Source organism: Lissotriton helveticus, chromosome 1_2, assembly GCF_964261635.1.
Source record: "Lissotriton helveticus chromosome 1_2, aLisHel1.1, whole genome shotgun sequence".
In the NCBI taxonomy this organism is placed as follows: Eukaryota; Metazoa; Chordata; class Amphibia; order Caudata; family Salamandridae; genus Lissotriton; species Lissotriton helveticus.
The window spans coordinates 363,174,263-363,199,950 of NC_136058.1; the positions used below are offsets into that span (position 1 = coordinate 363,174,263).

A 25,688-nucleotide genomic window follows, 5' to 3' on the forward strand; every position below is an offset into this window, starting at 1 on the left:
CTGCGTGCTGGCACAAGCCTTTTTAATTCATACCTAGCTGAAACAGTCAATCACATGCTACCAGCCAAGAGTAATCCTCTCATTCTGGCTAAGGAGTCAATCCCTTACCTACAATATGCAGATGACATTGTGGTGCTGAGCCAAAGCCCGATCAGCCTACAATGAGCAATAAACAATCTGAAATCATACCTTGATCGAGAAATGGAACGGGTAAAGAACAGAACGACCGACCAAGGTCTAGCACAACCAGAAACACAAGTACCATCAATAGTTATAATAATGATGCGACTCACTTCCCGCACCCGTCGTCCTAAGATGCAATTCAGATCCAAATGTTCATAAAAAAGTGGAAGGCGCACTCTTTGTAATCAGACAAAAGTCTATTTGATTCAAGAATATATGTTTTCTTTATTTTGGTAATCTCTACCAGAAGCGATACACAGCCAACGCATTTCGTTCCTTGTTGGAACTTCGTCAGGGCTCTAAGTTCATATACACCGATTTGGTGTAGAAGCGTAACGTGTTTCATTCCTTGTTGGAACTTGGTCAGGGCTGCAATAGTTACAAAAAGAACAAACATATTACGCACACATATATAAAAGACATCCAGAACAAATACATAGTGTACAGAAAATAGGGAAATGGGAATGGAAAAAGGCCCAACTATCCCAAGATAAGGGAACTGATTAAAACATTCTATTTACACTTATATACATAAAGAATTTTACACATATATACATAAATAAATATATACATTACATGGAAAAACACTCATATATTACATTTATATAAACAACACATCGATAGACATTAAAAAACACAAATTTGGAACTAGCACATGATTATAGGCTGATTCCTGATAGTCAAAAAAGCGTGAAGCAGTATTATTCATAGGAGAAAGGGAGAACAATATATTGATAAAGAAGGAAGAGAAAGGAACACAAAAATAAGCAGTTGAGTTGCCAAAAGGAAAGAGAACCCAAAGTTGAAAAAAAAGGAAAGGAACGAGTAAAAACTCAAAAAATTACCACGCAATAAACTCAACTAACCAATTTACTGTTAGGGAAAAAGTGATATATGCCCGTTCATAGTAACTGTCCCAAAGTTATAAATAATTAGCAATGGCGTGGCAAGACAAAACTCACCTCTAAGTTCAAATATACCGATTTGGTGTAGAAGCGTCATCCAGTTCAAATTGATGGAGAGAACACCATATGCTGATATTGATACAATCTAGGACTGAAAGAGTAAAAACGACACATAAAATAAGTGGCACGCACCCACTTGTTTAAAAATAGGAGACCTAGGATTATAAAAGGTGGTAAGAAACTCACCTCAAAACCTGTATAAGCCAAAGTAGCATAAGATATCTAATCCAGGCTAATAACACGGACACCATTGACGATAGGATTCAACAATAAATAACAAGCTGTAACACAAGACAACAACAAATTATAGAATAACCAAAATTCACAACGTGAAAGAAATGAGGAGAAGAAAGAAGAGAGGAGGGAAAAAAGAATAAAGAGGGCGGGAGCGGAAAGAAAAACACAATAGCCACTGTAGGTATCGTACACGAGGAGAATAATGAGCACTATGAAGCCTTTAGGCAGAAAATATTGTATACAGTTACTCAAAAGAGTCGTGGGCAAACACATTCTCCCACATATTGGAAAATTAAGGGGACATCTAACAAAGACCATGTTCAGTGACCTAGACCAGGGTCCACTTAAGTCCTAGTCACTAAGAGCACACATATACTAAAAATCACCCAAAAATAATGGCCTCACCTCCCAGGGAAGTATACCCGTAGACATCTAAAGTCGAAAAGGTAGGAACACCTATGAGCCTCCTCTGGAAAGGTCAGTAAAGCGATGCTGAGCAGAAGACAACCTATTAGGTTAGAACTGCCAAAAGATATGAGCGATAGGGATTAACGTCGGATAGTGTAGCAATGCAAGGACTAATTATAAATATCACGTATATAATTGCGTGCTTGGTAAGTATGAAAATAGCCGCCTTCCAAATAGTCATAAAAACGGCCCACGAATAAATTGCCAAAACGGTGGTCAAAATGTTAGGAACACAGTGACTTCCACTCTGTTATCCCCCAGCCTGGTGTGACCGCTCCACCATCAGCAAAGGTGCGTAATGTATAACCAGAAAGCGTATAACCACATATTCGCGCACAATGTAAAACTCAATATAAACGCTGGCATTACGAATAAAAGGCAAAAAAGGGAGAAAATGCCGCACCATGCATTTGCGTACTCAAGAAAGGCTTGAATTGAACAAAAAGAAAACAAAGGTTGTTTATTTATTTATTTATTTATTATTTATATGGCGCACGAATAATCCCCAGAGGGATCGCTCAGCGCCCGAGAGGCAGGCAGCATTATTCAGACGTACATACACTAGTATAGCCATGTTTTTAGTTTACGGTTGTGCGTTTGGTTGTCTCCAAGAACAGCAAATTCAAATGGGAGGTCAATGGTAACCAAGTGGAAGGGACAGGTTCATACAAATATTTGGGCATCACTCTGGGGCGTGGTTCCACTCATAAGGAACATAAAATGGACTTGAGAGCAAAAGCACAATTGCTAATTTTTGCATACAAATTGTTGAACAAAAAACGTTGTTGCCCCGATTATAGCCAGCTCCTAAAAGTGATGGCAGCACAAACACTACCTACCCTATCATACGTTATAGAAACATGGTGTGACAAGGAGGCCTATTTGCTGAACGAGCTCTAGACTAAGGTGTATAAGGTCGTTCTTTGCCTCCCCAGATGTGCATCACCAGCCCAGGTCCGTCTAGAATTTGGCCTCCTGAATCAGATGTTTCGAAGTATGGAAGCCTTTGTGAAGCTGTGCTGGAAGCTACGATCCTCCGAACCCAGCTCGCAGAACAGCATATGTTCGGCTGAGATCTAGGCACAAATGGCCCAAAAACTTCCAAACTCATGGGACGCCCACCTAAGTAAGGGGCATATTACCAACCAATAGAGATAATTTTTGTCTCTAACTTGTTTAGAAACAAACATTATCGCCGCAAATCGGCGATTTTTATCGCAGATAAACCTTGCTATTAGCAAGGTTTATCGCAAATGCGATAAAAAACGGCCGCAATGCATGAATATCGCTGAAAAGTCAGCGATATTCATGCATTATCGAGGAAATGCTCTTAGCCATGTTATCCACCTCCCATTGGATAACATGGCTAAGAACTGCTCCTGGGCAAGTGTTAGCTTTTGGAGATATTCGCGCTTAGCGCGAATATCTCCAAAAGTTGGTAATAGGAGATAGCGATGTTAGCGACTGTTTTCAGTCGCTAACATCTTGGCACGCCCACTTTGCATGTCATTAGTGATAAATATCACTGACATGCAAAGCGGGGCCTAAGATGGTCACTATCTCCTATTAGCTGTCGCTAACTGGTGTTAGCGACAGCTTGGTAATAGGGAGATAATTTTATCTCCGCTTTCTTGGCTTTTAAAGCCAAAAAAGCGGAGATAAAGCCCCTTGATAATATGCCCCTAAATCCCTGGAGGAGCTAGACATCCCAGAGTTGTGGGATAACGAGAGCAACAGGGCAGTATTAAATAAGTCGGCAACAACCACGTAAAGAAGAAATCCCTTTTGGAAGACAAATTAATCCTGATTAAATGACGCCACGCATGGACTGTGATAAAAGCATATACACACCCAAAGCCTAAAGTCAACCTGTCTCCACACTTCTGCACAACGATAAAAAGGAGCTTCATCCAATACCGACTAGGAATGCACGACTCGAAGGAACTCCTGCCACTCCTGGAAAAGTGCGGCTCAATGGTTAGAGCGGCAGACCCTGATGCAGAGGTCTAGCCCGGGACCAGGGTTCAATTCCCCGCCTCGGCGGGTCTTGGGCTCAAAATTCCACGGACCTGATAATTCTCGCCTCGTTGCCTATTCCAATCATGGAGTCCCACTCTGCAACTCTGGGCAATAGCTTGCTTAATCTCCACAACGGCCCCCACAATGCTAAGGATGCCTGGCCTCCACCTTGGGGGTGCCCAGGAGTGGACACCTCACAGGAAAAGCCAGGATGGGTTCCAGAGCGGTATTCGTACAAGCGCCTTGAGACCCTTGCGGGTGAGTAGTGCGCTATACAATTATCCATTTTTTACATTTTAACATGGAAAAGGAAATTACAAACAACGAACTGCCGTCAGTACAGCTACTTTAATGAAACATTAACGCATTTGCTGTGTGTATGTCCATTCGTCAGTGACCTAAGGAAGATTAATTTAAAACCTATTTGTATCATCCTAAAAATTTGAAGATGCAGACAGGCAGTGATCCGCTGGATGGAGGGTACATCCAACATCGTGACTTGCTGTGGCGTAACATTTCTCACTTTAGTAAACAAACTTCTTCGGGAAGCAGACCCCAAAGCCAGCCAGGGGAACAGCTCCATTTCAAAAACACAGGGAGAAGGAACAAATGCAGAACTAGAGACCTAACGGACCCAAGTCATGAACCCGTAGACACAAGATTAATCAGTTTCAATTACACAAAAAATTATTTTAAAACTACTTTACACAGCATAGCTGCATTTTGACAATAACCGCACCCCTGATAAAGCTGAATGCATCTTAAGACAAACACAGTCGCACTTTATAATATATCAATATCAGATACAGTTTTTAAAGAGTTCCTACATCACAAACACATACTCATTTGTTTTAATCGCAACCAGATGATCCAAATTAATTGCATTGTTGTTGCATATGTTTTAATACGTTGTAATGGTTTTAATTAAACGAAACAAAAATAAAGTTTTGATTTGGTTTGAACTGATAACAGTGTACCCAATATCCACAAAGGTACCAAAGTGCATTGCATCCTAGTGATGCTAAGCCACAAAATGGCTCTGCATCCTATATACCCCAGATACCATTCCATAATATGGTAGACACTAACCCACCATCCGATGAATACTTACACATCGCACTGCACTTCACTACAACCTATGAGCACTAGCATGTTAAACTACAGTGCATCCTAGGGGCACTATTTTACTAGATTACTCCTGATATTAAGGATACATATGTGTTGCATTACACTGAAGAGATGCAAACCTGCCTCACTAGAGGGCATACTATCAAGGCGGACGATATGAGGTTATCGCCGTTTTAGCGGCCATTTTCGGCCGCAAAGCGGCGATATCTTTATTGCCCTATTAGCAAGCTGTCGCTGACAGCAGTTAGCGACAGCTTGTAGGCGATATGCAAGCGGTTTGGGGCCCGCTTTGCATGTCAGCGATATTTATCGCTAATGACATGCAAAGTGGGCGTACCCAACCTATTAGAGACAGAAACCAGTCGCTAACATCGCTATCGCCTATTATCAACGCAGGCGTAGCGATAAAAAAAATTCGCAAAGCTTATTTAGCAATAAATATCGCTAGTTGTTGATATGCCCCTTAATTCTTTGAAGAGGTTTTAACCCACAAGATTACACATTCACTACTATATGACACTGACATAGCACTCAACACCTGAAGTCCACTAACACACCCTAATGTACTGCATCATATCATCACTAACACTTTACAATGTGCTGCATTGTAAAACACTACTCCTCACAATCTACAGTCCCTAAAGTATACTAACCCATGTCTATGAACAGTATTATTTGGGAATTTCTACAGTGCAATGCATTTTAGAAACATTAGTTGTATACACTGCGAGAACGGCAAATCCCAAGGATACTATCCCAAAACATTGCAAATGAGGGACACTTTGTTCAAACCTCTAACTATATCCTGGGATTGTAACAAACCACTGCACATTGCATCTTATGACTGTTACCCCATCACATAGCACTTGATATCAGGAGCAAGATCACACCATACTTCGTTTTCTAAAAACTAACCAACCAATTACTCACATTTAGTCAACTAATGAGGGCCCAATTTTGATTTTGGTGGTTGAAGTAATCTCGATTGGCCTGACAGAATACTTTATGTGCACCAGGCCAAGACTATTTCGCTGACTAAATGTATAAATGTAAAAAACAATGGGGAGAGCAAGGTTTTTAGTTCACTTGGGTGAACAGGGGAATACTCCTATACCCCTGGGTATGTCATTGGAAAACAAACAAGGAGTACCACCAATGTGGAATCGCCGATTCCTAATGGGGTCTGTGGATGAACAAAAAGAGAGAAAGTATTCCTTTTGTTAAGAAACCCCTCACTCACCACCTAGTGGTGACATGCTTCATCATCGGGGTCCACCCTAATGACATAGCGTAATCAGGGTGTGCTACAACACCTGTTTACAGTGGAGCAGGTTGTGCAACCTGCTCCACTTCCCACGATGATGAAGCATGTCACCACTAGGTGGTGAGTGAGGGGTTTCTTAACAAAAGGAATACTTTCTCTCTTTTTGTTCATCCACAGACCCCATTAGGAATCGGCGATTTCACATTGGTGGTACTCCTTGTTTGTTAAATGTATAAATGACCTCCAAGCTGGTGGTCATGTCTAAAGCATTGGCAGGAACCACTGTCCCCGCCGGCCTGTCAATGCATTTTCCTGTTTGATGCAGGGATCCATCAGCAGACCAGAGCTCCCCACCAAACAAGTTTACTTTTTTTATTACAAAAATTAAAATCCTGAAATGGGATTTTCATTTTTAAAATAAAAAATGAAATGCTCCACTCACCATGGGAGTCCTCTCCTATTGCTGGAGGAACATTTAACAATTTTCACTGCCCCTTACTGTCAGAGTTTTCCAAGAAGAGGCTTGGAACAGTATATCATTCAATGTTCACCATTCACATTTAATGCATGCTGTTAGCATTTATATGTTTGACGGAAAATAAAAATATTTGCAATTTCCTTTAATGAAATTGACCTCTGTAATTGCAAGTTACACGTTTCCAGAGTGCCCCCTTCACTTCCTGGTTTCTCAGACTGTAGATCATCGGGTTCAGCATAGGATTTACTAGCGTGTAAAACACTGATACGACCTTATCTTGCATGCCTGAGTCACTGGAGGGAAGTCTCAGGTACATGAAGAGAGCTGTCCCATAGAACAAAAGCACAACGGTCATGTGTGAGCCGCAGGTTGAGAAAGCCTTGGGCCTCCCCTCATTGGTGGAGATTCTCAAAATGGCTGCAATGATATAGGCATATGATATGAACATGATCAGGAGAGAGGTGAAACCAAAGATGAACCCTACAGCAAAGATCATTGTTTTTCCCACAAAGGTGTCAGAGCAGGAGAGCTTCATGAGTGGGATCATGTCACAGAAGAAATGGTTGATAATGTTGGGTCCACAGAAGGTACTGTGGAAGGTGCTCCCGGTGTACACTGCTGCAGTGAGCAAAGCCCCAAGGTAGACTGCAGCCACCAGCTGGATGCATACTTTCTTGCTGATGATAACTGGATACAGGAGTGGGTGGCAAATGGCGGCGTAGCGGTCATAAGCCATGGCCGCCAGCATGTAGCCTTCAGTAGATGCAAATACACCAAAAAAATAGGTTTGAGCTGCACATGCAGAGTAGGAGATCACCTTCCTGCTAGAGAAGAAGTGCACAAGCATGTTGGGTGCAATGACGGAAGCATAGCAGAAATCTGATAAAGACAAGTTGCTAAGGAGAAAGTACATAGGAGTGTGAAGACGGGGTTCAACGACAATTAAAGCTGCAATGCTGATATTGCCAGCTACAGTGACAAAGTAGAACAGGAGGAACAGAACAAAGAGTGGAATCTGAATTCTCAGCTCATTGGTGAGTCCTAGGAGAATGAACTCTGTAACTGAGGTCTGGTTTTTTTCTTCCATGTTATTATTTATTGTTACCTATTGGGAGAAGATGCAGAGGGTTAGTTTAACTCTGTCTCAAACAATTTTGCTTTTACTTATAATGACTACAGCCTTTCTACAAAGACTTTCACACTATGAAATATGCATATGTCATATAGATATCACATAGAATCCAGAAATTACAACAATTCCAAAATTATCATTTCACATTATAAAATGTAATTTTTTTCAGTCCAGGTTTCATCCTGTCAGCCCTAGGATGGTCTTCCCCCCACCTTTTTGCCTACTTACCTCCATGTATGTGTGCTGAAATTCATTTTTGTTGACATTACGACTCTTTACCACCAGTGCTAAAGTGCTTGTGCTTACTCCCGTAAGCATGGTTTTGTACATACATACGTTGTACCCTTGTTTTGCCTGAAAAAGTTCAACTGGAAGTGCTCAGGGTCCCTGCCAACAAGGTCCCCTGGGCCAATCAAGGCTAGAGCTAAGTCTCCCTCCCAAAGGAGAAGGGCATTCTAGGGGGTGTAGACAACCCAGGTATTGGGCCTGTAGGCCTCTAGCTGTCACTCCCTAGAAACACCCTTACGTTTAGTGTTTAAGTGGCATCCCCAGGCCCTGAACTTAGATTTCATGGACACAAAAAGAAAACATGTGAAGAAATTATGTTGGACCAAGAACTGCAGACCTCGCTGAGAACGTTTGGCGCAAACTATTGCCTTTTGCCAAAGAAATCAACAATCACCATCCTCTAGCTTGTCTCATTACTAGATGGTATCCACAAACCCTGGAAAGTGTCATCTGCAGTTCACAAATTGCCAACAAACTCCCTCAAGACAGAGGTAGTATATCCCTGCAGCTGCAGGCACCAAAAACAGCAAACTCCAGTCCAGTGTCGTCCAGCTACCCAGCCCGACTGATGTCTCCGATTGCCACTCGAAGGTACACCTGCTCTAAAGGGTCAGTTCGGCCTCTGCACCAAGTCTTGAGGCTCCAGAACCCACAGAAACTTAAGGACACCAATGATTCAGGAACAGGACCCCTTGCTACAAAAACCTACGGAAACGAGTTCAGGCGGACTTCAACTTTGCACTGAGCCAGCACCCAACAAGGAACTTCAGAACTCCAGAGACCCACCTCAGCTGTGGCCCAATAGCGCCAGAATCATCACTCCAGGGTGCCAGCCCCTAACCACGAGGTTCGTCTTTGCGTGCCATTGCCCAGCTGCACATCTTCACTGTACTCAAACCCGCGGCTGGGGCATCTTCAATCCAGGTGTGCTCCCATGGCCCCAGAACCCTAGAGATCTCTACTCTCCGTTGAGAGCCTTTGAAGTTGCCTGCAAGTCCCCCTTTGCATTGCTTTCATAGGTGGCTCCCTTGCTTTGTAGCATGCCAGCTATTTAGTCCTTTTGTCCTTGCTTCCAGTGAAATCTGGGACAATAATTAGAACATTGCCATAGATCCTTAGACCCTGACGCTGATCCCTTTGATTTCTAAAAGGTGATCCACACAAACAACTTTACTGCAGTGCTTTTTCCACTTTCCTATTTCCTCCTATTGGGTATGTATTGACCGTGATTGCGCACACCTGTAGATATTGCATTTAGTGTGATTTTTTCGTATTGCAAAAGGTATTTACCTTGTATCCAAAGTTCTTGGTCTAATATTTATCTAAAAAGAAGTATTTGGTCTAGACTTCATTCATTGAGTGTGTTCCTCATTTATTGCCTTGGGGTCCACAACAAATGCTTAGCATTACCCTCTGATAAGCCTAACTGCTCGCCCACACTACCACAAAATAGAGCAGCTGTATTATCGACTTTGACCTCTGTAAATCAGTATGGATCTACTCGACCTCAGGACAGCATATCCCATTCTGGTGCACTATATAGAGAGGTGGATTCCGTACAGATTTACTTACACCGGATAGGTATATTTAATTGACTTATTAGTCCCTTGTAGAGTGATATACCATATACCCTGGGCCAGCAAATTAAATACTATGCGTGTGCCTGCAGTACTTAGTGTGCCACCCAATTAAGTAGCACCTTAAAGCATGTCCCAGGCCTCCCACAGCAGCCTCAATTCAGTTTTAAACTGCCATGTTGAGTTGGCATTTAAACCCTTTGCTAAGCCTTAAACTCCCCTTTTATTAGATATGTTACCCCTAAGGTTGGCCATAAGTAGCCCATAGGGCAGGGTACTGTGTAATTAACAGGTTTGATATGTACTTGTAAGTTTTCCTACCAGAGGAAAAAGACTCTCGAATTTCTTTTCCACTAGTGTGCGGCCTAGCCCTCCCATAGGATAACCTTTGAGATTCTTTCTTACGTTTAATAAGCTAAAATGCCAAATTAGGAGCAGTTAGCTATCTTATGTTTGATATCTATGACATTTTAAGAATAAATCCTCTATAATGGTAAAGTCTGATTTTTCTTTATAATTTTGAAAAAGCCACTTTTAGAAAGTTGGCATTTCCTGTTCTTAGCCCTTTTGTGCACGCAGCTAGTCTTGGGTCACATCACTGTGTCCCTGATAGACTTTATGAATTACTCCCAGACAATCACACAATAGGGGGATTATGTATGCATCAATGGTCCATCTTCTGGCAGGATAGGGGGCAGAGCTGAGTACAGCCCACCTTGCAACTGAATACCATGTGCTCCACCTTCACACAAAGGGCCTACTGACCCCACATTGTCACTACAGCCAGCTTGGAGCCAGGGCATAGGAGTCAGGAAATGTCATGCACTTCAAAGGACCTTTCCAGAAGCTTCCCTCACCTTCTAGAAGAAGAGTGCCAGGTTATAAAAATAGGACTGAAAACCAACTCTATAGTTCAATACTGAATGTATGGAAATAATCTCGGAAAACTGCCTGCTGCTGTGACCTGCTGTGCACTCTGCGAGACAGATGGTTTACCTAGAATGACTTTTTTGCTGTCTGGAGCCTGCCTTGAACCCACAGTGGCCAACTCTACTGCTAAGCCCTGCAACTTCACCTGTACCCAGCACTACCAGAGGGACTCCAAGGGCTAGTTCGCTGGCCTCTTGTTCAGAGCCACAGGGACACAAAAGGTTCCCACCATCTTGAACCCATACCTGGACCCAGCCTGAGTGAGTCCGGAACCCCCCATGATGTGTCCCACCAGTCCTAACTCTTGGTTGTGGTGCTATAGGTTCCCAGGGGGCCAAGTCCTAAAATTGAGGACTTACAAAATTTTGGACCACGACTGCTCTGAGTACCATGAGACCGGAACCCACATGTTCGCCTATCTGCTAGAGGTGCATTGCCGGTTGGGTTGACTTCATGGCTTCTCATACTCATACTGCATTCTTCTCCGCAGAGGCAAATCCTTTTCAGCAGTCCTTTACCAAAGAGGTATGTTGTGGAATTGTCTTCGTCTACAGCCCTCTGCCTCATCTGGCTGGAATTCTTTTACTTCCATTTTATCTGCGAAGTACAAACTGTTATATTCCATATAGGTATCAAAACATAGGCCCTGGCAATCTCATTACCCGCAACTTATATTCTCTCCCTACATTACATTTGTCACAGTTTACAAGGACTGATCTTTTACCTAGATATTACACTGCATTCAGAACACGGGTTTTCCCTAGTTCAAAATCTCATACATTATGCATGAGGATACTTGGCAGCACAGCAGGGCTACCAACTCCTGTATAAAATCTATGTACAAAGTTCATGCCCAACGTCATCCTTAGGCCGAGACAGTAATACAAAAAAGTAGGACTCCTAGGGAGACCTATGGGTATATCTACATCACATCTTGCTAAGATAAGACAGTGGACACCAAGACTTCCCGGCCAACATACTGACCAGAGCCGCTGAGTTTCCGGAATGCAGACACTCCAGCTCACTGTAGTCTAACATCCCTCGTGGGGTGTCTAACTCGAGACCAGGACAGGGTCTCATAGTCTCTCACTTCAGGTAATGGGGTTGACTACATCCTAGAGGGATTCTTGGCTTAACACCTACATACATGCTAGGTACAATTAGGTACATCTAGTTAGGGAGGCATTGTAGGAGTACGCATCTTTTATCATGTGTTTTATATATTCATATGTATTCATGACTGTAGTAAGATGTTAGAGCTATACCATCCATTTACCTTTATCGTACTGCTAATAATTTGTATCTTATATTGCCTAAAGGTTGTTGCAGCTCATCTTTTCTACACCAACTATTCAATAAATTCTTTATGAAAATGCCCAGCCTGTTTATTCTGTGTATTTCTATGAGACAGATTAAGTGAGCACGAGCGACAAAGTGAAAAGTAGTGTATTGTTTACAAGGTCCTGAGGGATCAGGGTTGTCATGTTCGATGGTTGCCAAGAAGTATTCTCTACTTGGTAAGAGGAGAATCTAGTGGCACTGTGAGCTAGTTGGTACAAGAAGGCCAGCATACCCGGTGGGAGTGAACAGAGTTTGTCTGACACCAATCCTACAGTGTATGTTGTTTAAATGTGCAGATCTTGTATATTTTTTATAGGAACTATATGACAGAACGTAGAAATCTTCACCGCGGTTTTGACCCAAGGTCATCCGATGATGACACTCCCCATCGGACACCTTCTGCAGCCTTCCCCAGTTGATCTCTTCCTTCTCAGACACTTTCTTCTCCAAAGGTAAGCGCTGACCGGGCCAATACACCTCTTGTATCCAAACCGCACTACATCGTTATCTTCCAGATTTCTTTACTTTGACCAGGTCGCCTGTGAGTATAGATCCGCAGTTTGAGCTTTGACCTTTAAGGCACTCGTTTTTACAAAAAACTTTGAAAAAATTCATAACTCTGGTTCTACTGAATGCATTTATGTCATTTTGGAGTCCAAGTTTATTAAAATGTACTCTATTTTTCCAAATTGGTTTGAGATTGTGTTTGTGTTGTGTTTTTACTTTAGTACTCTTTGTGTGTTGCATAAATACTTTACACATTGCTGTCGAGTAAATCCCTTCTGCTTTTTGTGCCAAGCTACCCAGGGTAAACAACAAGTTAATTTTGGTGGCTTTTTGTGGCTCATCATGCAAGAGATTGTGGCTGTTGCTTGACCAGGGCTCACAACCCAGTCAAGCAACAACCCAGTTTCTCACAAGCCTAATAGCAATTCGCATACTTCCTGCCTGTTCTAGATGTGTCTCATTTTATGAAACTGACCATTAAGGACAGACTTTTCCCATGAGGAGCAGAATCGGTACTGTAATGCATAAGTTGGGCCACTGTTCATAGTGGAATGGTGGGCGAAAATGATGTACTGGAATGAGGCCAAAGCGATTGCCGGTGGCTGAGATTTGTTCAAGCATGCCATAAATCACCTAATTGTTGTTTCTGGCTACATCCTGAGTACGACAGGCAGGCCTAGACTTGGGCCCTGTGCTCACTGTGCAATAGGTCTCAAGCTATATCTCACTGAAAAGACCTCAGTATGTTGAAACCGGTGTAGGGTTGCTTGTGGCCCCTTCTGAAGGGGCCTTGCCTGGTAGTTCAGAAACTTACAGTTTCTATGAGGAGCGGGGTTAGTACCGAGCCTCTGTCTAGAGTGGCATGATGGGCGGAAAACAGGGATTGAAATTAATTCAAGCATTCCATCACCTTATTGTTGTCACAGATCTAGGCATCCGTAGCATGCAAGGCTTCCTGAGTACCCTGGCATTCTATTCGAGAGCATTTGGATAACGGCTGCTTGCCACAGTTCAAAGAACTGCTCAGACAGTGGTCTGTCTGCTAAATTCTGACTTGATATCCCTTTGCCAAGAAACATTGGGCTGTTTACAGAAGACAGCTCCCACAAAGTGCATCCTGCTTGTCACTATGTTTATATTTTGACAATTTGATATTATCTGTTGAAGTGCAGGGCTCTGAAAGACTGCAAGGAGATTATTTCCATATGGGAGTAAAAGCAGGGATGCCTAGTAAGAGTATTTGGTGTTTTGAATTGATCCTAGAGGAGGCTGGTTTTGTGTTGAGCTAGACTACACAGAGATAAACCTAGAACTTCATTACAATCCGGCTGGCCTCTTGCAACTGTAGAACAGGGCCTTGGTGGATTGTTTTGACTGCAAGTCGGTCCAGGGAACCAGGAACTAGGAACTAGGACAGGGTGCTGAGAAAGGAAGGAAGCAAATGTATGGGCATTCTCAAATGATTAGGCAGAAAGCCAAACTTGTGTCAGGATGTATTTTTTTTATCAATTGAGTGGGGGCTTGGACTATCATGGCAAAGCCCCCACCACCCTTGAAGTTCAGACAATTGTTTACTCTATGGGGGGGTGGGATATAGGGATATGCCTACAATGCGGCAGCTAAGGTTGACAGAATGCCCACTAATACGCAAGGGAAAAACACAGTCCTCTCATGTTTCATGGGTCAAGTCTTTAGAATTTGGGCTAAGGGTTGGCAGGTGCCCAGGATAAATTACCAATCCTAGGCATTCCTAAAATCAAGAGATGCAGCAGACTCCACGATGGTGTGATATCCATGGCTCTCAGCATGTTGTATTACTGCGGCTCATCCCCCCCCCCGGAATTCCCCCCAGGAATTCCCCCCCCAGAATTCCCCCACTCCCACCTCCCAGCCTCTCCTCCCTCCCACCTCCCCTACTTAATGGCGGCTGCTGCGGGGGAGGGCGAGTAAGACCTCAGACCCTCAGTCTAGGTCCACTCTCTCCCCGCAGCTCCGCTGTGCCATCTCTTGCATCCAGACCCCGACCTCCTCCTTGGGAGGTTTGTGGCTGCTGCCTGCTCCTGCGCCTGCTATCTGCTTCAACTGGGAGCAGACTGCTGGCAACCACCGTCACATTTCTCTGCCATTTTTTTCTTAATTTTCTCCCTGTTGTGCCACTGTTATTGGGCCCATCTGTGTCTTGCTCTGTTTCTCGTGCCTGCCTGTTCCTTTCACCTTTCACCGCTGCTGCTCCTGCGGCTCTCCCCCCCCCCAGAATTCTTCCCTGGAATGCCCCCGCTCCCGCCTCCTAGCCTCTCCTCCCTCCCACCTCCCCTACTTAATGGCGGCGACTGCGCAGTCGCACAGCAGGCGCGCCAAATGCAAGCCTGTCTTCCTCCGTCCGCAACCTGACCATGGCCAGTGCCAGGAACCCTGGACCTCCCACTGCCCATCGCAACAAAACCACCACCCTCCTTGCACTGAACCCTGGAAGACTTAGAGAATGCCAACAGTTCTCGCTGAACATGACCCACGGGCAGTTCTCCTGTTTCCAATGCCGCCAGACCCTCACCGCCACCCCGGCCTCCAACACTGCAGACTCCAGAACTGGTGATGCCCTAAAATGCATCCTCCTCAACGTACACTTTGTACAAAAACACACCATGGAAATCTGGAACCTACTCGACTCTCTCTCGCCTGACATCGCCTTCTTCACAGAGACCTGGACCAAAGCATCCTCCGCACCCGACATCAGCACCGCCACCCCAGACGGATACAAGATTTAGAGGTGCCTCACCATCGCCCACAAGAGCACCCTCCACCTCACCACCTCCAGCGAAACCTTCCCCTCCGCGGAACACCTGAACTTTCAGATCCAGACCACCCCGAAAGCCACACTCCGAGGAACCCTCGTCTACAGACCCTCCCAGCCCCCGAACATCCTTTGCCACCACCATCATTGACTTTATCGCACCCCACGCCATCGCCTCAACAAACTACATACTCATTGGAGACCTAAACTTCCACCTCGACAACCCCAGAAACCCCAACTCCACTATCCCCCATGACAACCTCACCAGCATCGGAATTACATAATTCATCAACACGCCGACCTACAGAGCAGTACACACCCTCGACCCCATCTTCGCAGCAGGAAACAGCGTCCAATTCAGCCACACAATGCAGCCACCATGGACCTACCATCACTGCGAACGCTTCGCCATCAACAAACTCAAGGCACCCAAACCAGCCTCACTCCCACCACGAAGGAACTAGAGCAAGGTTACCGACAAGCGACTTAACTCCACCCTCACTCGAGACAACCACACATGGGCACTCGATGCAAATGACACAAACGACGCAGCCAGAGAACTCCACACCTGGATCACCAACTGCACAGACAAGCTCGCCCCACTACGCAACCCCAACCGACAACGCGCCAGGAGAGCCGCCTGGATCACCACCGCTCTCCAAGAAGCCAGACGCATCTGCAGATGCCTGGAGAAGAACTGGAGAAACACCAAGACAACCGAAAACCACACCACTTACAAGGGTGCCATGACAGACTACCACAACCAGATCAGAGCCACCAAGAGGAACATCATCCACAACAAAATCCTGGCCAACTCCGCAAACTCCAAGGAACTTTTCAGTGTCATTCAAGAATTCACCAACCCACGCAGAAAAGACACAGACATCCCAAGACATCGGTGACAAGCTTGGAACATATGTCCACCTCAAGATCAAAAACCTCTACAACTTTTTCGACCATTCACCAAGTGACACAGAATGCCCCTTGCCCCCCAGAAACACCAGTCAGTCCACAATCTCCAAATGGACACTGATCACAGCTGATGGTACCGCCACAACCATGAAAAACATCCACTCAGGGACCCCCACTCACCCCTCACATCTACCACAGAGCCGCGGCTGCCATCGCACTCGAACTAAAATGCACCATCAACACCACCTTCAAAACAGGCACCTTCCCAGATGACTGGAAGCTGAAGAAAACCACAGCTGACCCCACTGACCTCAAGAACTATCGGCCCATCTCGCTTCTCCCCTTCGAAGCAAAAGTTGCAGAGAAAACAGTAAACAGGAAACTGACACAATTAATTGAAGAGAATGCCATCCGCGACCCATCCCAATCCGGATTCTGAAGCAACCACAGCACAGAGACCGCCCTACTCTGCAGCCCTCATCCTACTTGACCTATCAGCACCCTTTGACAACATCTTCCACCGCACAATAGTCACCAGACTACACGACGCAGGCATACAAGTAACAGCCCTGGACTGGATCCGATCATTCCTCACCTGAAGAAGCCAAGGGGTCAGGCTGCCACCCTTTCTCACTGACCCCACGGAAATGACCTGCGGAGTCCCACAGGGTTCATCACTTCAGCCTCACCCTCTTCAACATCTACATGGCCTCTCTCGCAGCCATCGTCTGACAACCCGGCCTCAATATCGTATCCTACGCTGATGACACCGAGCTCATCCCAGTAGCGTAACACAGGCCCAGGCAGCCCCATGTTTCGGGGGGGCCCTGTGCTCCAGGGGCCCCCTCACTTCATCATGAAATTAAATTGTGCACACCACACAGCATGCATGCCTGGGCCCCGCCAGGGCCTCAGAGGCTCTTCTTTAATTAAATGGTGTGCACGTCCCATCGCCCAGCCGGCCCGCCCAGGGCCTCAGAGGCTCGCTCTTCATTGATTGAATGGTGCGCACTTGCACACGCGCGGGCCCTGGCTGGGCCACTGAACATCTTCTTTCATTAAATGATGCCCAGGCCCGACCGGGCCTCTGGGGCTCTGCTCTTTAAATTAAATGGTGGGGGCGTGGCCAAGATGGCGGCGTAGTCGGACGCATCTCCCGGAGCTCCCGCCGTCGGCCCTTGAAAGCGTGGGCTCCCGCTTAGTGGAGCCCCTTCTTTGCTTGCCCCACTGGTCTGCTGGCTGCCCTCTACTCGGGGGGACCCAGCCGAGAAAAGTCCGGCCCCTGGGAGCGACTGGAGCCGGGAGTTACGGGCCGGCGCGTGGCGTGCTCAGGAGCCGCGGCCGGAGTGTGAGGTGACGCAGTCCGGCGGCGGAGGAGAAGCCGCACGAGAGACCGGGGATCGGGCCTATTCTGGCCGCGAAGGTAAGCCTCCGGCGGGCCCGGCCCGCACCCTCACCGGTGCGAGGCGCCGGGAATCCCTCAGCCCTGACGGTTCTGCGGGCCCGCCGTTGGTGCAGAGCAGCGGGACGGCGATGGAGCCCATGCCCTAGGGAGAGCGAGCAGGGGGAGCGGACCGCACCACATCCAGAGGCCCTGCAGAGATTGCAGCGAGGAGGACCCGGGGCCTGTGGTTGGACTCGGCTGGCACACTGGGGACTGAGAGTTGGTGCGTGGACACTGCCGAGTGGGGGGCCCCCTCCTGGTGACTATCTGCCGCAGCCCGTATTTAGCGGGCCCCTCTAGAGCCCAGATGCACTGGTCAGGCGCGGCCTAGGGAACAGGCAGCGTGGGGCAGGGGACAAGGAACGCAGCAATCGCAGCCGAGGCCTCACTGTGCTGCGGCTGGCCCGGAGGAGTCCAGTGGGTGCTCGGGGGAGCGAGAGGGAAGCCCCGCCTAGACGGTCTTCAGGGGCCCCCCAGGCTGACAGTTATTTCTGGCTCACTACGGGCCGCTCAGCGGAGTTCATCGGGGTGGCCCTTTGGCGTAGAGACATAGCAGGGCGCCATTTTGCGGCACTGAGTGGAGGGCCCTGACACGTGGGCAGGCGACCGGCGGTGCATCGCTGCCCTCCACGTCTCGGTCTGGGACTTAGCTTGGGCACGGACGCACCCTCGCCCACCGCACGAACCCCATGGCGCAAAGTTCAAAAGTCCGCAAAGATCGGACAGTGAAGGACCTATTCACGAAAACGCACTCGCCCACGGCAGCTAAGGAGGTTTCGACCACCCGCATGAAACAAGGAGGGGAGGGGGCAGAACCTATCACGAAGGCCTTCCTCGAGTCCCTCTTCACGACACTCTGAGAAGACATCCACACGCTCAAGAAGGAATTTGCAGAAGAGATACGTACTGTACGGCGGGATCTGGACGGCGTGGGGGAACGCGTGGCGGATGTGGAGGCGAAGCAGGATGCCAGGGACGTCGAAACGGAGGCGCTCCAGCAGGAAATCATACGCCTCCACGATCAGCAGGTGGACCTACAATCACATCTGGAGGACCTTGAAAATCGCTCCAGGAGACACAACGTGCGCATTCGGGGAGTGGCGCACTCGGAGGTAGACAAGGACCTCTTCAAATTCACCAGGGGGCTCTTCAATCATATCCTGGAACGGCCGGAGGATGCCGCCCTCACGATTGACAGGGCGCATAGGGTCGGACAGCAGCGTTCTGGATCGTCTTTTCCCGCAGACATTCTAGTATGTGTGCAAGACTTTCGCACTAAGGAAGACATCCTCCAAAAAGCAAGACAGAAGCAACCCATCTCGTTTCAAGGGCACTCCCCGACGCTGTACCAAGACCTCTCGGCGCTCACGCTCCAGAAGCGCCGCTGTTTCAAGCCTGTGACATCTTATCTTCAGCAGCAGGCTATACCTTACTATACCAATAATACCAATACCAATAAGCTCCATCAATTCCGCTCCCTTGGGGACGCCTGTCAGCTGCTGGGTATTGAAGCACCGCCGGAGGAGGAGCAGCCGCCCTCCCAGACTGGAAAGGGGGAATCAACGTCGCAATGGCGCCAGCAGAGGAATCGGAGGCGCGTCAGGCGGCCACCGAAGACGGAGATTGAGAGTGGCCGTCGGGCGCGGGGGTATAGGCTGTGTCCGCTGAGTTATCACAACAGCCAGGAGGCTGAAGCTTCTCCTGCTGGCAACACCGGGGGTCATCTACGCCTTTGTGAGGGTTGACGGGGGGGGGATGGGGGAGGGTCGGACCCTTCTTCCCCGAGGTACAATTTGACCGGTCATCTGCGAGAGATGAAGGACGATGATGGACCTTTTGACTTTTTTCTTTCATGGTTACTGGTTTTGGGGTTTTGGCGGGAGAGGGGACAGGGTGGGTTGTGGGGCGGTAGGGACTGGAGAGGAGGCACATGTTGGGGAATGCATCTTTCTCATGTCCTGTTCTGTGGGGGGGTAGGGTGGGGTTCCAGGTCCTGGGGGAGTCAACACGACTTCTAGACACGAGACTTTCTTGCCGGGCGCGGAGGCGAACCACTGCTGGGGAGGTTCATCGCAGGCACCTAGACATGACCCCAAGGATGGATATATGGTACACAGGGCGGGAGGGATGGAGTCAGATCTATGGCCCACACTGAGGTGCGCATTCTCTCCCTGAATGTACGGGGGCTTAATAACCCAATCAAACGGCGGGCGGTGTTGTCTTGCCTGGAACATGCGCAGGCTGACATATGTCTCTTACAGGAGACACATCTATTGCCAAAAGATTGCTCCAGGATGAAAGCGCGCAGTTTTCCACAGCAGTTTTTCTCCTCCAGCCCGCATAAGAAAGCGGGAGTAGCGATTCTCGTAGCGCAGAGGTTCCGCGGAAAAGTCTTGCGTAAAGGTGCAGAGATAAAGGGAAGGTTACTGTCATACCATTTTTCACTGGGAGGGCTGGACTTCACAGTTTGCTCGGTCTACGCCCCCAACGAGGGTCAGGAGAAATTCCTCCAGAACGCCCTCAGCGTAGTGGCCGCATCAGAAGACAGGCATGTCCTACTAGGGGGTGACCTTAATCTGGTATTAGACTCCACGCTAGATAGATCAGTGCAGCGCTCCACCTCGGCTGGGACTTTGTCGGAGGGAGGTCACAGGAGATTGGGGGAATTGGGTATGGTAGACCTCTGGCGGAGCCTCCACCCTGCTTCTAGATCTTATTCCTACTTTTCCAACGCACACCGCACATACACCAGACTGGACTATTTTCTAGCCTCCTCTTCCCTCAAGGCCCTGACGTCCGCTACGGATATAGGAGTTGCTACTCTTTCTGATCACGCTCCCATCACAGCGACCTTTCTTTTTCCTCCGACGCAGCGCCTCTCTAGATGCTGGCGACTTAGAGACACACTTGTGCAGCGCAAGGGAACACCCGAGAAAATCACACACGCTATCGAGGAATATCTACTGCACAACAACACTTCTGACACGTCCCCGACAACTCATTGGGCAGCCCTGAAGGCGGTACTTCGAGGGGTGTTTATTGCCTTAACCTCAGCTGAAAATAAGACACGAGCAGAGAAAAGGGAAGAACTAACGCAGAAGGTCAGGGAGCTGGAGGGAATGCACCAGAGGACATGCGTGCCTAGAATCTGGAGGCAGCTGACTCTGGCGCGGAAACAGTTAAGCGCGCTAGACCAAGACAGGGCAGAATTTGCGGCGTTGAGAACGCGTCATATGTACTACACTGGGGGGGACAGATGCGGACGTCTGCTAGGGCGCGCGCTGAGAGAAAAAAGACAGCAACACTTAGTAAAAGGCGTTCGGACACCCGCGGGATACCTCGCTACGGATGACCGAGAGATCGCAGCCGCTTTTTGCGATTTCTACTCATCCCTGTATACGGGTGAGACTTTGGACCACGCCACGGGCGCTGCGTTCCTCGATTCCGTCCAACTCCCGGTCCTCACATCGGACCAGGCGGCGGCCCTAGAGAGTGCGATCAGACCAGAGGAGGTCATCTCGGCCATCTCCAGGCTTAAGCTGGGAAAGGCCCCAGGGCCAGACGGTTTTACGGCCATTTTCTATAAGACCTTTTGTGCCCAGGTGGCACCGCTCTTGACCGCCCTCTTTAATTCCTTTTCGGAGCCGGGAGTGATCTCGGAGGATCTCCTGGATGCCTCCATATCGGTTATCCCCAAGCCGGGTAAGGATCCATCAAATTGTGCAGCCTATCGGCCCATCTCACTGCTCAATATTGATCTGAAGCTATACACGGGCATCCTGGCCGCGCGTCTGGCTCCACTGATGCCGAAACTGATAATGCCGGATCAGGCTGGGTTCATCTCGGAGCGGCAAACGGTGGACAACACAAAGAGAGCGCTCCACCTTATCGAGAAAGCCACACGCACGGAGGGGGAGTACATGCTGCTTGCTATTGACGCAGAAAAGGCGTTCGACCGTGTCCATTGGCCGTATCTGGAACAGGTTCTGGTGAAGGCGGGGTTGGGGGACCGATTCCGCACTTGGGTCCTGAACTGTTATTCACGGCCCTCAGCGACGGTCCGCGTCAATGGCTGCTCCTCACCACGCTTTCCCATAGAACGAGGCACAAGACAGGGGTGTCCACTGTCACCTCTGCTGTTTGCCTTATACATTGAACCCTTGGCTCAGGCGATTCGTCTTGCGCCTGAGATACGTGGGATCAAAATGGGCGCCTTCGAACATACCATCAGCCTTTATGCGGATGATGTGCTACTCTCATTGTCTTCCCCCGGAATCTCGCTCCCGCTTGCATGACCATTCTGGAAGATTTCGCGAAAGTAGCGGGATTTAAGATAAATCTCAGCAAATCGGTGGCGCTCGACCTCTCCTTGAAGGAGTCCACGAAATCACATCTACAGGGGCTCTTTCCATTGCCCTGGGCGTCGGAAGCCGTTCCGTACCTGGGTATCCAACTGGCGAACCCCCTGCAAGCCACGGTTTGCCTCAATTACACGAGGCTGCGGCACACCATTAGGTCCGAGCTGGGCAGGTGGAAACACCTTCCGCTGTCCTGGCTGGGCCGGGTGGCGGCGATAAAAATGACCATCTTGCCGCAGATCCTCTATGTGTTCAGAGCCATCCCCATGCGGCCTCCGGATGGGTGGATCCGTCAGACCCAGTCCGAACTGGCGCAGTTCATCTGGAATGGGCGCCGTCCGCAGATGAAGCTGCGCCTGGCGATGCTGCCTCCTGAGAACGGGGGTTTAGGCCTCCCTGACCTGTTACTGTACTACCAAGCCGCACAGTTACGAACGCTAGTAGAGTGGAGTAAATGGGAGTCGGAAAAACATTGGCTCTTCCAAGACCAGGCAGTAGCGGGCCGCACGCTACAGGAGGTCCCCTTTATGCAGAAGCATCGCCCTCCCAATCTTTATGCCTCGTTCATCACGAGGACCCCTCTAGAGGTATGGGACCGGGTAAATGTGGCACACGAACTGACGTCCTTCCCCTCCCCTCTGACGCCCCTGCTCAATAACCCTGATTTTAGCCCTGGCATGGATGCAGCTGCCTTCGCGAGATGGGGCCCGGCAGGTTGCAGGGTTCTTGCTCATATGTATGCGGCGGAGGGAGTCCTTCCTTTTGACGCCTTCTGTCGAGAATATGATCTGCCAGAAGAGGAGCGCCTGCGTTATTTTCAGGTGCGACACTGGGCCCTTCATGCGACTACAAGGGAAGGTGCGGACCGCAAACTTAGCGCGTATGAATATTGGCTGCTCTCAAGGAAGTCAGACCGTAAGCTCATCTCTGATCTCTATCGTATGCTCCTTGGGCGGTACACTCACATCCACAACTCAGGGAAAGCAAGGTGGGAGAGGGAGCTGGGCCGTGAGTTGGGTAACAAAGAATGGGAGGGAATTTGCTATAGGGCCCGCCACTCAACACATCACATGGGTCTCACCGACACTCTCACGAAAATCACCTACTACTGGTACTACACCCCAGAAAAACTTCATGAGATTGATCACTCACGAGAGGCGCTGTGCTGGAGAGGCTGTGGTGGGAGGGGTACGCTGGTTCATTTGCTTTGGGACTGTCCGCACCTGCAGGACTACTGGAGCAGGGTACTGGACGAGGTAGATCTACACCTGGACACTACACTTCCAAGGTTCCCCGCATATGTTCTACTGGGCTCTCCCAATCCTATTACCTATCCTTTGCGCTCCCACCGGGGCAGATTGATAGCGATAGCCCTGGGATCTGCGTTGCAAAATATACTCGCGTCCTGGCGCTCTGCCCACACCCCCACCTTTCAGGGTTTGTTACACCGTCTCTGGAATGTTTTGGGGATGGAAAAGCTGTCTTTGGTGGCTAGGGGGGAGGGGGATAAATATCCTGACCTGTGGCGTCCCTTTTTAGCTCTCCTTGCTACAGAATTCAGGGAAGTGACCTGTCCCAGGTTCCTGCGTCTTCTCCGGCTGCCGGATGATCTCGCTACGGAGTCGACAGAGTAGTCAACAGCACCTATAGTGCGTATGGTTTGGACCTGGAATTGGGGTGGAGGGTGGGTGGGGGGGGGTAGTTGGGGTGGGCAGTTTGAAGACTTTTTGTTTGGAGGGTTCGGGGCAAGCAGCACTGGAGGGAGGGGGCTGGCTCTGCCCTTGGACTGCGTTGATCCTATGGGTCCCATTTTCCTCATTCCGGGTTGAGCTCTGTGGGCCTGGGTTGCCCAACTATTGCACTTGGCCAAGATCCCCGGTACATATATGCTAGGTTATGGCTTTCCCTCATGATCGCAATTGTTTTTGATAATAGAAAAGCTGTATCAACACTGGTAGGCCGAATGTTGACGCCGCCCAGTGGATAACGCATTATATTGTTCTTCATCCGTGTGTGCAGCACAATAAACATACTTTAAACATAAATTAAATGGTGTAGTCTCCTTGCCCTGCCAGTGCTTTCTCTGCTATGAAGTCTGTGCCCACCACGCACCTGAGCAGTAACGCTCCCCACTTCCCCCACGTGAAAAAGAGGCGTAACTTACCACTTTTACGCAGGCAGCAAAACACCACCTTAGTTGTACAAGGCTGAACAAGCATTGAAGTGCCACTGAACAGAACCGAAGATGGTACTAAGGTGCGAAGAGGGGAACAGTGAGTGAAATTTCCACAGGGCAAGAGGGTCTCAGAGGTTGTTGTTTGGCTGCTCTCAGCATTTACATCAGCGGCAGCTCTGTGGCCTACTTAGTGTAGTAGTGCGTCTTTGCCTTACAGCAATGCGGCGTAGGAGTTTCAAAACAACATAGCTGAAAAACAGATACACTCAACATACTGCCACAAAAATGTACATGTATCAACTGCTGTTCTCTTTTACTTTATTAGTTACAGATAGACCCACTGTCTATAAGCTTAAGGAGCTTGCTACATAGGTCTCTAGGTATCAAGCACCTCAAGTTTCAATACTAAATAAGATGGCTTCGGAAATTTATGCAACTACCCCATAGACCTGGTGTTTCCAAACTACTAGTCAGAGAGTTGGAACAACATAAAAACTGGAAAAAACTATTCCCCTATTTTGCATCGCTGCGAGTAACCAACCTTCTGGTATCTGGTTTGTGTTCTAGTAATGTTTTACATTGGGTTACTGTGTTTGTTGTAGAATATCCTCTTGCATCTTGCCCGTCACAAGTACCAATCGCAGTAAAATAGGTGAGTGTATTATGCAGCCGCCAAAAACAATTTAGAGGGTATTGTTAGTTATAAATGTTAATTAATAATGTAATGACACATAGTGTACAATACCATATATACAAAATGGCATTTAATAGATGTCGTTTTACTCAATTATGTTGCAAAGAGGATGTCCCATACCTTGCCGTCCACCATTAATCTTTGATGCCACACTAATTTTCTTCACTTTTTCTTGACTTGATAACATTAATTTATAGGTTTGTGTGTCGGCTTACTGGTGAAGTTACAGGGCGGAGCGCATTTTTGCTGACTGGAGGCAAAGGAACGGCTGTCTCCAGCGGGTGCCTTTTAGTTATATATGATAGCTGGTCTAAGCCAGGGCTCCAGTGACACTAGGAACTCCTGATTGTTTGTTTGTTGTCACAGCATTTTGAGCAGAGCTCCTTGGAGGAGGCCAGGGCATCGCAAAGTTGGCCTCCAATCCTTCAGTTTCCATGCAAGCAGACGATTTGCATATGACAAGTGCAATGGTTGTGCTGCAGCGTTTGCAGCAATTCCCCTTTGAACTAAATACATTTGAGTTCATTGACAGTACAAATAAGCACTGCAGTAATGAATATGACACTGGCTGGCATCTCATGTCTGTCCAGCCATTAGAAAAGATTGGAGAGTCACCAGTGTATCATTTACATGGGTGTTCCCAGTACTTCTTGACAGGGTTATTAGGCAACCATATGTTATTAAATATATAAAGGATAAAACGGCACTTTCCAGCACTGATAACCTGGCATGCAATAGTGAAAAAGAACACTGACGTTTGTAAATCCAAATTGCAACGAAAATATTTCTAATGTCA

At 48.0% G+C, this 25,688-nt stretch overlaps 1 protein-coding gene across 1 annotated transcript in view; it reads right to left on the reverse strand.

The window, feature by feature from the left end:
• Positions 1-6,884: 6,884 nt before the first annotated feature.
• The window catches only part of LOC144803878 (olfactory receptor 5AR1-like), a 30,103-nt gene continuing 11,299 nt past the window's right edge, over positions 6,885-25,688 (reverse strand). The window contains exon 2 of the mRNA XM_078671882.1: positions 6,885-7,847. Coding sequence (XP_078528008.1) covers positions 6,885-7,829 — 945 coding nt within the window. The 5' untranslated portion in view covers positions 7,830-7,847. The remainder of the gene's footprint in view (positions 7,848-25,688) is intronic.